The 13,352-nt window shown below is 59.5% G+C and overlaps 1 protein-coding gene across 2 annotated transcripts in view; it reads left to right on the forward strand.

The window, feature by feature from the left end:
• The window catches only part of Rph3a (rabphilin 3A), a 36,239-nt gene extending 25,800 nt beyond the window's left edge, over positions 1 to 10,439 (forward strand). For both annotated transcript variants that reach the window (XM_042669063.1, XM_042669062.1), the window contains 9 exons: positions 629 to 708; positions 1,507 to 1,581; positions 2,570 to 2,679; positions 4,283 to 4,409; positions 5,250 to 5,306; positions 5,741 to 5,895; positions 7,869 to 7,950; positions 9,861 to 9,957; positions 10,309 to 10,439. In XM_042669063.1, the coding sequence (XP_042524997.1) occupies positions 629 to 708; positions 1,507 to 1,581; positions 2,570 to 2,679; positions 4,283 to 4,409; positions 5,250 to 5,306; positions 5,741 to 5,895; positions 7,869 to 7,950; positions 9,861 to 9,957; positions 10,309 to 10,439 (914 nt within the window). The remainder of the gene's footprint in view (positions 1 to 628; positions 709 to 1,506; positions 1,582 to 2,569; positions 2,680 to 4,282; positions 4,410 to 5,249; positions 5,307 to 5,740; positions 5,896 to 7,868; positions 7,951 to 9,860; positions 9,958 to 10,308) is intronic.
• Positions 10,440 to 13,352: the final 2,913 nt, after the last annotated feature.

Consider the following 13,352-nt stretch of genomic DNA (forward strand, 5'->3'; position numbering starts at 1 on the left):
GTCATCACACTCGGGGAGGGTCATCACACCCAAAGAGGGTCATCATGCCCAGGAAAGGACATCACACCAAGGGAGCGTCATCACTCCCAGGGAAGATTGCCACACCCAGGGAGGGTCATCACACTGGAGGAAGGACATCACACTGGGGGAGGGTCATCAAACCTGAGGAGAGTCATCACACCAGGGGAAAGTTATTGCACCTGGGAGGGTCATCACACTGGAAGAGGGTCATCACACCCAAAGAGTGTCATCACACCTAGGGAAGGACATACATCACACTGGGGGAGGGTCATCACACCCAAGGAAAGATATCACACCAGGAGGTCATCACACCAGGGGAGGGTCATCACACCAAGGTCATCACACCCAAAGAGGGTCATCACACCCAAGGAAGGACATCACACCCAGGGGAAGCCATTACCCAGGGAGAGTCATCACACCTGAGGAAGGGTCATCACACCTGGGGAAAGGTCATCGCACCTAAGGAAGGGCATCAAGTTCAGGGAAGGTCACCGTCAGGGTGGGATATCCCCGGTGAAGGTTCATGCCTGGCTGGACTCTCAATAAGTGCCAGGGAGTGTTTGTTGAATGGCTAACCAAACGTCGTCCTCTTCCTGTGCCTGCCCAGCCACACTGGGCGCCCTGGAGTTCAGCCTTCTCTACGAGCAGGACAACAGCTCTCTGCAGTGCACCATTATCAAGGCCAAGGTGGGTGCTGCTGGCCTGGGCCTCGGCCACAGCGAACTTCCTGGGGGTCCTGCAGGGGTGTGGCCCCCTCCTGGGAGCCAGGGGACCATGGAGGGCCCGGGGAGGGCGCCAGGCTGGCCTGGCAGCGGACATAGCCACAGCACGGTCCACTCCCATGTCTGCCCTGCGCTTCGCAGATGTAGACATCAGGGTACAGCAGCAGAAGTGGGGTCCCAGGGGCTCCCACACCACGGGCAGCAGGGGCCGGGCGCTGCCTGGGCGGGGGCGGGGGGAACGGTGCCTGAGCCCCAGAGTCTGCAGGCTGTGGGAACAAGGTCAAGTTCACCCCGCACACAGCCCCTCGCAGCCCGCGGCGTGGGTGAGAGCCTGAGGTCTCAGCGTGGGTGCCGGGGCGGGCGCCACGCCCCGGGATCTTCCTGACCCCTCCTCCCGCCCACCCCCACCTCCCGGGCGTCTTCTCCCATCAGAGCCTTGGTGGTTGTGTGGGAAGAGCCAGGGGAAATGGCGTTCGAATCTCACTGTGCTGTGTCCCCAGTGCCAGGAGAGGACACTGAGACCAGCGAGGTTAGGGCAGCGGCCTGAGGCCACACAGCCTGGGAGTGACATTCTGGCAACCCTGGCCACCCGACTCCCAGGCTCTTTCCACAGCACCGTGCCCTTCTCTCTCTCTGTCTCTCTGTCTCTGTCTCTCTCTCTCTCTGGAAGAGACAAAGGGACAGAAGCCAGGGGCTCTGCCACCACCCGTGACAGCCAAGCCTGCGGTCCACCTGGCCTCTCACACATCACCTTCTCTCCCAGGGACTGAAGCCCATGGATTCCAATGGCCTGGCTGATCCCTACGTCAAGCTGCACCTCCTGCCAGGGGCCAGCAAGGTACCATATGGCCCGGGCTGCCACAGCGGCCTGGCGGGCACCCAGGGCCCACAGCTCGGAGCCCGAAATAGCCCCGAGCAGCAGAACCCCACCCAGGGGGCCAAGCAGAGGACCGCACTGGGCACGGGCCGGGGTCCTGGGCAAGGGCCGGGGTCCTGGGCACGGGCCGGGGTCGGGGCTGGGCCAGAGCGGGTCCAGGCAGGAGGGAAGCCGCTGCCCCGTCCTGTGCTCCGGCCTCCAGCGGCTCCCCGCTCACCTCCGGGGCCTGCTCTCTGGCCTGAGCAGCCACAGGGCAGCGGGGCCAGGTGCACACCGCCCTCCTGGGGTGTGTGCTGCTTCGTTGTGCTGACAGCATGGAGGGCAGCAGTTTTTTTGAGAATATACCTGCAGGCGTCCGATGCCTGGGAAAACAGAGACTGCACACGGCATGCACACGTGTATACGTGCGCACACACATGCACTCACACACCCAGCCTCATTGTCTCTTCACTTGGATCAGGGAAAGGAAAGATGAGCCCTTACCTGTCCTTAATCAGGCCCCCGTCCTGCCCCATACCATCTACTGCCACAAGACCGACCCCTCCACACCTCTGCATCCAGTTCGGCCCAGTGGGAGTCATTTACACGCTAGTGTGAGTTAGGCCCGCCACCAGGCCACCTGTCTGTGATGGCCTGTCAGCCTTCTGTCTTGGAACAAAATGAAAGGATTTTGCCTCCCTCCAGGGCAACACAGGAGACTTCACAGACTCGGGGAGCATGTCACGGGGGGGGGTCTGGTTTCTGTCCCCACAGGGTAGCTTGGGGATGGGGTGCTGAGGGTCGTGACCCCCTGCAGGATGCCATCCCTGGGTGCGTGCACTGGGGAGCCCCGCGGCCCTGGACACCCCCACAGGGCAGCACCCCCACCCACATGACCTCTAGGATGGGATTCAGAGCCTGCCATGCTGAAGCAGGCCTCTGTCTGTCTGTCCATCTCTCCGGGATGTAGTCCAACAAGCTCCGGACGAAGACCCTACGGAACACACGGAACCCGGTCTGGAATGAGACCCTGGTGTACCACGGCATCACCGATGAGGACATGCAGCGGAAGACGCTCAGGTGCCTGCTGGGTTGCCGGGGGAGGAGGGGGGGGGCGGGGGAGGAGGAACAGGCAGGGGGGAGGGGACAAGCATGGGGGAGGGGAGAGGCAGGGGGAGGGGCCCAGGCTCCCCACCCCCGCACCCAGCCTCCCAGGGCCACGCTTTCAAACATCCACTTTCCTTTTCACCTTTACAAAACCAAAGTATTTCTAAAGCCAGGCACCCATGGCCCACGCCTGTCATCCTAGCCACTTAGGAGGCCGAGATCAGAGAATCAAGATTCAAAGTCAGGAAAGTCTGTGAGACTCTTCTCGCCAACTAATCAGCAAATAGCTGGGCATGGCGCTATGGCTCAAGTGGTAGAGCACTAGCCTTGAGTGAACCAGCTCAGGGTCCTGAGTTCAAGCCCCAGCACTGGCACATACACACACACACACACACACACACAAGCTTTTGTGTCCGTGGGGATTGCCTTCAGGATCCCTGGGGTACCAAGTCCTTCTGTAAATCTGCACTGTTTGCATGGAGTCTGCGCGTGTCTCCATATACTTTTCCCCTGCTGCAGTATAACTGGCCTGTGAAGAGCCAGGCTAACACTGTTGAGGGGATTTTGATGAGGAAAGGCCATACGCGTCTGGCGCAGTGCGATGTTTATTTCAAATAGTTTCCATTCATGGTTGGTTGCATCCCTTAGTGCAGACGCCAGCCGCATGTGGCTGTCTTGCAGAAAGAATGTGCAGTAAAAGAAGCCACACATAAAAGAGGCACGCCTGTAATCCCAGCACTCAGAAGGCAGGGCAGGGGCATTTTGAATCTGAGACCCTGTTTCAAAATAAGGTTAGAAAACATTAAAGATACATACTGCTTAGTTCCATTAGTGTGAAGGTCAAGTGCAGGCTGTGACCCCGGGCAGCCAGGGACCTAGGAAGTGGTTACTGGGAGGCCATTAAGAGAAAGAGCAGCAGCGGGGCTGCAGCCAGACAGGATGGCAGTGCCTCATTCCTACACACACCACATTCTTCCAGTACCGTGCAAGATCCCAGCACACAGTGGGAGCTCCTGACACACGGTGGGTGCTCTGGCACACAGTGGGAGCTCCTGGCACACAGTGGGTGCTCTGGCACACAGTGGGAGCTCCTGGCACACAGTGGGTGCTCTGGCACACAGTGGGAGCTCCTGGCACACAGTGAGTGCACACAGTGGGAACTCCTGGCACACAGGAGTTGTGGCACACAGTGGGAACTCCTGGCACACAGTGGGAACTCCTGGCACACAGGAGTTGTGGCACACAGTGGGAACTCCTGGCACACAGTGGGAGTTGTGGCACACAGTGGGAACTCCTGGCACACAGTGGGAGCTCCTGGCACACAGTGGGAACTCCTGGCACACTGTGGATGCTCTGGCACACAGTGGGAACTCCTGGCACACAGGAGTTGTGGCACACAGTGGGAACTCCTGGCACACAGTGGGAGCTCCTGGCACCCAGTGGGAACTCCTGGCACACCGTGGGAACTCTTGGCACACAGGAGCTGTGGCTCACAGCGGGACTCCAGTACACAGTGGGAGCTCTCCACACACAGTAGGAGCTCAGTGTTCGCTGCTTTCCTTCCCGCCTACCTCAGGATCTCGGTGTGTGATGAGGACAAGTTTGGCCACAATGAGTTCATCGGGGAGACCCGATTCTCACTCAAGAAACTGAAGCCCAACCAGAGGAAGAATTTCAACATCTGCCTGGAGCGTGTGATCCCTGTGAGTGTCCCCCTCGAGGTCCCACGGGGCAGGAGCTGCTGCCTTCCCCCGGGTCGGCACCGGGGCAGCTCTGAGGGGCGACTGAACACGGCGGTGGCCATGTCCCAGGGGACGGGGCGTGGCTCCCCTCGGCCCATCACTTTTCTGAACACATCTGGGCCTAAAGTCCCATTGGCATGTTCTTCTCACTCCAGGCCTGGGCCAAGGACTGAACTCCTAGGCGTGTGTGTGTGTGCGTGTGTGCATGAGTGTGTGCACGTGTGTAAGGGATGGCTGTGTGAGAATCACCAGAACAGAGCGTGAGTGGCAGCGATTGTGGGGACCCCCCCCGCGGCTGGCCAGCCAGGACGTGGCATCGACCCCTGAGAAAGAACAAAGACAAATTCCAGTTTTCAGGAACATGTCACCAGCAGAGCTTTTCCAACTTCACATTGCAGAGGGCTCCCCTGAGATGCCTTATCTCGGGGAGGAACGTGGGGTGCTCGCATGGCTGGGGTGACCCCCGGGGGCTGAGGCTTCGGTCTCTGAGTGCTGGCCGGGGGCCAGCATCCCCCAGGGCAGCCTCGGGGTGAAGGGCGGGGTCCTGCCTCTGCCGCTCAGTGCAGGGAGAGACACAGGAAGGAGAATCGCAGAGCGCAGCCATCGAGGGCTGCCCTGGGGCCGTAGGTGGGCAGAACAATGGTCTGGGGTCTGTCCGGGTCAGTGGCGCCCGGGTCTGTCCATCTTGCCAGCCAGGACATGAAGGGGGTCAGATGGGTAGGGGCTTCTGTCCCACAGGGCATGGCTGGTTCCAGTTCATTCCATGCCAACTTTGACTATCTTTCTGTCTCCTTCCTCCAGATGAAGCGAGCAGGGACCACCGGCTCAGCCCGCGGCATGGCCCTCTATGAGGAGGAGGTAAGCACCGAGGGGAGGAGGCCCGAGCTGTCCCGCAGGGCGCTGGCCTCCCTCCCCTCGTCCTAGACGCCCCTCCCCCACAGCTGCCCACCTGCCACACCACAGCAGCGGCCCCTCCTCCCTCCATGGCCCCAGGCAGGCTCGGGCTCTTCCAGCTGGGTGCTGCCAGCTTGCTCTACACCTCGGGGCCATCTGCCAGGGAAAGCCACAGATCAGAGCCAGGGCTGGAGCTCGGGCCCAGGCAGGAGTCAAAGCTCCATCCACACCTGTCTGAAAGCAGAGGGGGTGGGCCGCCGGACCTGGGGCTGGCTGGAGCTTTCTCTCACCCTCTGGTCAACGCAGAGGCCGGCCAGGTGGCTGCTGTCCATGGTGCTGATCCTGTGTTGGTCGCATCCCCTGCCCTGGGTCCACACACCCTGTTCCCCTCCCCGCAGCAGGTGGAGCGCCTGGGGGAAGTGGAGGAGCGCGGGAAGATCCTGGTGTCTCTGATGTACAGCACGCAGCAGGGCGGCCTCATCGTGGGCATCGTGCGCTGCGTGCACCTGGCTGCCATGGACGCCAACGGCTACTCAGACCCGTTCGTCAAGCTGTGAGTCTGCAGCTGAGGCCCAGGCTCCATGAACTGGAGGACCAGGGGGCTGACCCCCAAGTCCTCGCACACAGAGGCCAGGGAGGGAAGGAGCCTGCGCAGGGCAGCACAGTGAAGCGGGGTGACATCTTGGGCATCAGGCCCGTGTGTCACATGACACATGCAGAGCTCTGGACGGGAGCTGTTGGCATGATATACTACGTATTCCCCAGGAGTCGGCCGTGTGCCCCCTCCAGCATCTCAGAACCCCAGCACCAGGGAGCAATCTGGCTTTGTCCGGGCTCATCCTGTAACCACTCAGACCCTGGCCTTAGAGCTGCATTAACAGCAAATCTCAGTCCTGGAGAGAAAAGAGGCCATACTCCATCCATCCATCTCAGTAAAGAGGCCAAGGCCCCATCCACCCATCCCAGCAGAGGCCACGCCCCTATCCATCCATCCCAGCAGAGGCTACGCCCCCTACCCAACCAGCCCAGCAGAGGCCACGCCCCCATCCATCCATCCCAATAGAGGCCATGCCCCCTACCCACCCATCCCTGCAGAGGCCACGCCTCCATCCACCCAGCCCAGCAGAGGCCACGCCCCCTACCCAACCAGCCCAGCAGAGGCCACGCCCCTACTCATCTCAGCAGAGGCCACGCCCCTATCCATCCATCCCAGCAGAGGCCACGCCCCCTACCCAACCAGCCCAGCAGAGGCCACGCCCCCATCCATCCATCCCAATAGAGGCCATGCCCCCTACCCACCCATCCCTGCAGAGGCCACGCCTCCATCCACCCAGCCCAGCAGAGGCCACGCCCCCTACCCAACCAGCCCAGCAGAGGCCACGCCCCTACTCATCTCAGCAGAGGCCACGCCCCCTACCCAACCAGCCCAGCAGAGGCCACGCCCCCATCCATCCATCCCAGTAGAGGCCATGCCCCCTACCCACCCATCCCTGCAGAGGCCACACCTCCATCCACCCATCCCAACAGAGGCCACGCCCCTATCCATTTCAGCAGAGACCACACCCCCTACCCACCCATCCCTGCAGAGGCCACGCCTCCATCCACCCAGCCCAGCAGAGGCCACGCCTCCATCCATCCATCCCAGCAGACCACGCCCCTATCCATTTCAGCAGAGGCCACACCCCCTACCCACCCAGCCCAGCAGAGGCCACGCCCCTGTTAGTCCCTGTCCCAGCAAGTATTTGGCTCCTTCAGCTCTTCTTTAAAAAAAAAAAAAGGCAAGAACTGGGGATGTGTCTCAGTGAGAGCTTGCCTTGCATGTACAAGGCCCTTGGCTCAAGCCCAGTAACACACACACACTCACACACACACACATACACACACACCTTCAAAATCAGTTCTGTAAATTAAAAAAAGCTTGCCCTCTTTACAGATCAGGAAACTGAGGCACAATAAGTTACATTCACATTCAAAACTGTTCAGCCAGTGGCAGCCCAAGTCAGAATCCAAACACCCCAACCCTGAGTAGCTTAAGTGCTGCAAAACACTTCCTAACAGAGACACCCTATTGGCAAATAGGAGAGTTGTGTGGACATTCCAAAAGTGAGCATTTGCCTTTGTCCGTCCTTGTCTCAGGGTGTTTTCACCCCGAAAATACGTGACTCAGCACCTGACATGCACTCTGGGGAAGAGCCTTCTAGATAAAGGAGTCTGTATGTGCAAAGGCCCTGGGCCAGAAAGGAGAATAAGGAGCAGAGGAAGGGGCCACTCAGAGCACAGACCGCTGCTGGGCGTGGTTCCGAGCTGTGTGCCTGGGGCACGGCCCTCCGTCGCTGGGCCTCCGTCCCTCTGGGCCCTCGTTTCTGGGTATGAAGTGAAGTGGCCGCTCTGGCACCAGGTCCATGCTGTGGCCATTTCCTTGCGGTGGGCTTGCGCTCCACAGCCCTGCGGCTCGGAGTGTGGGGTGCCGGGCTCTCTCCTCCTGCTTCACCCCCCACCCCCGGCTGCCCTCCTGTCCTCTTCCAGGTGGCTGAAACCGGACATGGGGAAGAAAGCCAAGCACAAGACTCAGATCAAGAAGAAAACCCTGAACCCCGAATTTAATGAGGTGAGGCTGCTCCGCGCGCTGTCGGGCTCCGGGAAGATGGCCAGGGGCGAGATGTTGGGTAATGGTCACCGCCATTGGCTCTCCTCTCTCCTGAAACTCAATGAGTCATAAATAAGAAACTTTACCACGTAGGTGCTCAGCGTGGCGAGCATGGGGCATGGGTGCGCATGCCCGGAAGGTTTGCCCAAACACCCCAAAACCTGCACAGCCTACACAGCTCCACTTATTGGGGGAGTAGATAAGAGTTACATATTTCCAGGTTCATAAGGTGCCCAAAGGTAGCCATCAAAACCCCCTCTAGCTGAGCGTGGTGAGCATGAGTGCGATCTCGGCACTCGGGAGGCTGAGCTAGGCAGGCCTGAGTTCCCGGCCAGCTACACAGAGAGAGCCTGTCTCAAAAAAGCAAACAAAAGCCTCTTCCTCCCCAGCCTCCAACGCCCACTTTTCTCCTGAAGAAAAGGACAGCGTTGCCCGTGTCTGTTACATACACACATTCATACATGCACACACATGTGCATGCGTGTATATATTTAAGCCCTTTTGCATGCTTTTGCCGGTGCTACCCTCTGACTTCCATCCTCCTACCTCCACCTCCTGAAGAGATGGGATTACAGGCATGCCTCACGGTACCCAGCCAGTGCTCCACTTTCTTGGGGTGCACAAACAACCCACCACCCACTCCATCTTAAACTACTTCCAGCTCAGAAACCCCGAGCTTGGAAATGATCTAAAATAAATCACTGTGGACAGGTGGATGTATGATTGAGCTGCTGGGGTGCTGTTTGGGGGTATCATTAATGGCAGTGGGAAACTGAAAACAACCTGAACCCTGAGCTGTGAGGGTCCAGCCCCGCACGCAGCCAGTGATGAAGCAGAAGCCTGCACGCTTGGCTGATTTCTACCAGTGTTATAAAGGGAAGAGCGAAGCCGCCATGCGGTGCATTCAGTAGTATTTTGTTTTATAAACTATCCACCCACTGGGCTGGGGATGTGGCTCAGTGGTAGAGCACTCGCCTAGCATGCATGAAGCACTAGGTTTGATTCCCCAGTACCACATACACAGAAAAAGTCAGAAGTGGTGCTGGGGCTCAAGTGGTAGAGCGCTAGTCTTAAGCAAAAGAAGCTCAAGGACAGCACCCAAGCCCTGAGTTCAAGCCCCAGGACTGGCAAAAAGCGTGGCCACACACGGGTACATCCTGGCCTCCAGGAGCTGCGTTATGGGTGGATACCCTTTTGGCCTCTTTATTTTTATTAGTTTTAACAATGAACACAAGTGAGTTTTATAATTAAGCCCAACAATTACTTTCTTCTTCTTCTTTTTTTTTTCTTGTGGGTCGTGGGGCTTGAACTCTGGGCCTGGGCGCTGTCCCTCAGCTCTTCAGCTCAAGGCGAGCGCTCTACCACTTGAGCCACAGCGCCACTTCCGGTTTCCTAGTGGTTTATTGGAGATAGTAGTCTCACGGTCTTTCCTGCCCGGGCTGGCTTTGAACCACCATCCTCAGATCTCAGCCTCCTGAGTAGCTAGGATTACAGGCGTGAGCTACCGGCGCCCGGCAACAATTACTTTCTTAAAGATCAGATTGTTCCTTTGTACATCACGTATATAAGAACAATGTTTTTTTTTTTTAATTTAAAAATCAGATGAAGTATTCAATGCACCCCGTTTCTGAAGCCGTTATCAGGAGGGAGGGGCAGAGTTCCAGGGTCCTTGAGGAGCTGCGGGGGGCGGGCGCAGGCAGGCCCGGGAGACCCGGCAGTGACCTGAATCTGTAACGGGGTCCCGTGTGATTTGGGTGGCTGTGGAGCGGGGGGTCTGGGCTCGGCGGGGAAGGAATCCCATGCCCACCACTGCCCAGCCCCAGCCACTGACCTCCTGCTCATTACCCACCCTCCCCCGGCACTGCACCCAGGAGTTTTTCTATGACATCAAACACAGCGACCTGGCCAAGAAGTCACTGGACATCTCGGTCTGGGACTACGACATCGGCAAGTCCAACGATTACATCGGTGAGTGGCCCGCAAAGGGTGGGGTCCGCTCCCCGTCCCCACGCCCAGCTGGGCCCAGCAGGGGTGACAGACAGGGACAGCACTTGGAAGTCCACGAGGAGACCTCGGGACGGGCGGCTGCAGGGCAAGGGTTTCTAGAAAGTCTTCTGAGGCTGTGACGCAGGGGGGGAGGGGAGGGCAGGGCCCGGGCATGGTGGGCACCGCGAGCAGCAGTCACCACAGCCCCCGGAGGACCAGGGACCCCCCAGCTCTGCTGCTGGGTGGCCATTTTCCCGCCGACTAGAACAAGTGTCCTTGTGTCCCTCCTCCCTCCGAGCTAACCACCTGCTCCTCTCTCCCCGCCTCCCCCAGGAGGCTGCCAGCTGGGGATCTCAGCCAAGGGCGAGCGCTTGAAACACTGGTACGAGTGTCTGAAAAACAAGGACAAGAAGATCGAGCGCTGGCACCAGCTACAGAACGAGAACCACGTGTCCAGCGACTAGCACGCCCCGCCCCTCGCTGTCCCGCCCCCCCCACCCCCACCCACCCAGCCAGCCCAGCCGCCACCGCACTCTGGTCTCTTTTCTGTGCCCCCCCCTTGTCCCTGGCTGAACCCTCCCTCCCCAGCCTGCTTTTGAGGCCTCCCTCACCTTCGACACCGTTGCCAAAGACCTCCGCTCCCGATGCTGGGACGCGGGCTCTGAGCGCTGCCCCTCTCTGGTCCCCCGGGGTGAGGCAGAAGGGATCCGGAGGGGGAGATATTTACAAAGAGGTGGTTCACAGCACCCGGCTTCCCGGGTGGTAAGTGACAGGTTCTTCACCATTTGGGACTGTTTTTAGACCCTCCTGGCCTTGACACATGCGCTCTCTCTCTCTCTCTCTCTCTCTCTCTCACACACACACACACACACACACACACACACACAGTCTGTTCCCTGTATCCTGTGGGGGGGGGGGCAGTGGGGACAGAGGACAGAGATGGAGCATGCATCCCTCCGAATCACACCCCCAGTGGCCAGGAGGACTGCCTCCATTTCCAGGTACCCCCCCCCCCCCCAGAGCACCAGACATTCTCAACCTGCTCCATCATCTTCTTTTTGTTTGTTTGTTTGTTTGGTTTGGTTTGGTTTGGTTTGTCGGTCGTGGGGCTTGAACTCTGGGCCTGGGTGCTGTCCCTCAGCTCTTCAGCTCAAGGCGAGCGCTCTACCACTTGAGCCACAGCGCCACTTCCAGTTTTCTGGTGGTTTATTGGAGATAAGAGTCTCACAGACTTTCCTGCCCAGGCTGGCTTTGAACCGCGATCCCCAGCTCTCAGCCTCCTGAGTAGCTGGGATGACAGGCGTGAGCCACCGATGCCGGCTTCCATCATCTCCTGTCTCCTCTGCCTCCCCGGAGTGAGCTCCTCCCGCCCAGCCTCTCCCCTCCCTCCTCTTGTCTGTAGTCCCTGCCACACCACGGGCCTCCTCCTTTCTCATTTCTAAGGGGGCAACATAGCAAACAAACAAGAAGATCATCCCCGGCCTCCAGCCGCCCCAGCCAGCAAACTGGGAGAAACTCAGGGTAATGAACCCTGAGTCCCTCGGGGCCTCCACCCCCCAGGGCACCCACTTGCGCTGCTGGCGGCTGTTCTCAGGCTGTGGGCGCAGCCCGGGACCATGGCAGCACCCCTGGAGCCCCATAGAGGAGCGGCGCCAGCCCGGCCTTCCAGGAGAGTGCGGGAGGCCTGGCGCAGGCCAGAGAGAGGACCCCAGCTCTCCGCTTCCTCTGCTCTGGGTTCAGCGCACAAAGCTCTTCCACTCTGTTTCCTCAACTCTCTCCCGTCGCTCACACAGAACCACAGCCTCCGTCTCTTTCCCACCGCCCCATCGGATCATTAGACGCGAGAACTTCAAGGACAGGCGCTGCCCAGGGCTTTTGCTCATCCCCGATCCAGGCGGCCATTCTTCATGGGAGGCTGGCTTCAGGCAATCGTGGCTGCCCCGTGAGAAAAGTCTGGTTCCTCCGCCTTTGAGGGTCACCCCGCCCCCTCGTGCTCTCCTCACGGGGGCCAGCAGACCGGCTCTCTAACCCGCGTCCCAAACCCCCATCTTCCAAAGCCCCTCACCCGCAGTTCCCGCACAAGTTACGGGAGGGCTCTAAGTATCAAGCTCTCCGCCTGCCTCCAGGTGGTCACCGTCTTTCCTCCTGACCTTGATCCTGACCTTGGGGGGGGTCCCTGCAGCTCCACTCAGCCCAGGGTTCCCCTTCAGAGAAAGCATGCTGCGGTGTCACCGGGCCTGGCGCTGGCATCAGCATGCAGCAAGCTCACGGCACTCCTGATCTCCGGACATGCCCAGCTGGTCCTCCGTCCACCCCCCCCTCCCCAGGGCGAATCTACTCCCTTTCCTGTGTGCATGCGCAAAGGACCGCCACCAGTGACAATGTAGCCAAAAATAAAGTAGGAAACCTGCGGGGTCTGTCTCTTTTCCTCTCTGGCTTCCATTAGCTCTGCCTGGGCCAGGACGGAGGCTTCTGAGCTGGCCCACCCTGAGGAGGAACCAGGATGGGTGGGTGCGTCTCAGGCCTGGGCAGGTGGGCTGGGGTAGTGTGGGAGACGCCCACCTCGGACCAGGACCCCGCTCTCCTGTAGGAGGCGTGTGAGCATCACCTGGATTTCCAAACCGCCAAGTTCTCCCCACAAATGTGGTTAAACCCTCGGGGCCAGGTGTCTGTCTGAACTATCTCCTCTACAATGACTGAAAACTCCCCTCAGGAGGATCCATTTTCCTGTACCACTAGGTGGTGCGGCCAGTCCGGGCTGCAGATGCCTGTCCAAACACGTGCCGCTCTCCCTGCGAGGCCGGCAGACATGACTGGTCCCTACAGCTTCTTTCTACAGTGCCCATGAGGGGCCCTGGATCCTCCGCACACCGTTAAAGAAACCTAGATTCCATTCTGAAGAGAGTTGACATCCTTCCTAGCGTGGGGTGGAGGCCTGGCCGGCTCGAGTGGCGGAGGGAAGTTTCCATGAGTGCTGGCTAATCCTGTGCTTTGTCTCCATTGAAAGAAAACATTCTGCTAGAGGCAACGTAGTGTGCCAAGAAAGACCCTGTCCCCAAGTTACACCAGCCTCCTGATTGCTTTAATCCTGTCACCCACCAGCTAAGAGAGGCCCTCCTGCTCTCCCTGCACAGGACACACAGGCCCGTGGCCATGGTGCCCTTCTAGGGCTGGTGGTCCTGGCCCTGGGGTGCCCGAGGCCTCCAGGCTGGCCTGGCACACCCAGAGGCTCTCAGCGCCGAACCCAGCCAGCCAGGGGCCCATCGCTCCCGGCTTTGGGAGCCAGGGACTTGTGGCTCTGAACGCTCAGTAAAGTCCTAGAGTAACCATCGCTGGGTCTGGTGTGACACCAGAGGAGCACGGCAGGAAGTCTCTCA

Source organism: Dipodomys spectabilis, unplaced genomic scaffold (assembly GCF_019054845.1).
Source record: "Dipodomys spectabilis isolate Male_0828 unplaced genomic scaffold, ASM1905484v1 ptg000480l, whole genome shotgun sequence".
Classification (NCBI taxonomy): domain Eukaryota; kingdom Metazoa; phylum Chordata; class Mammalia; order Rodentia; family Heteromyidae; genus Dipodomys; species Dipodomys spectabilis.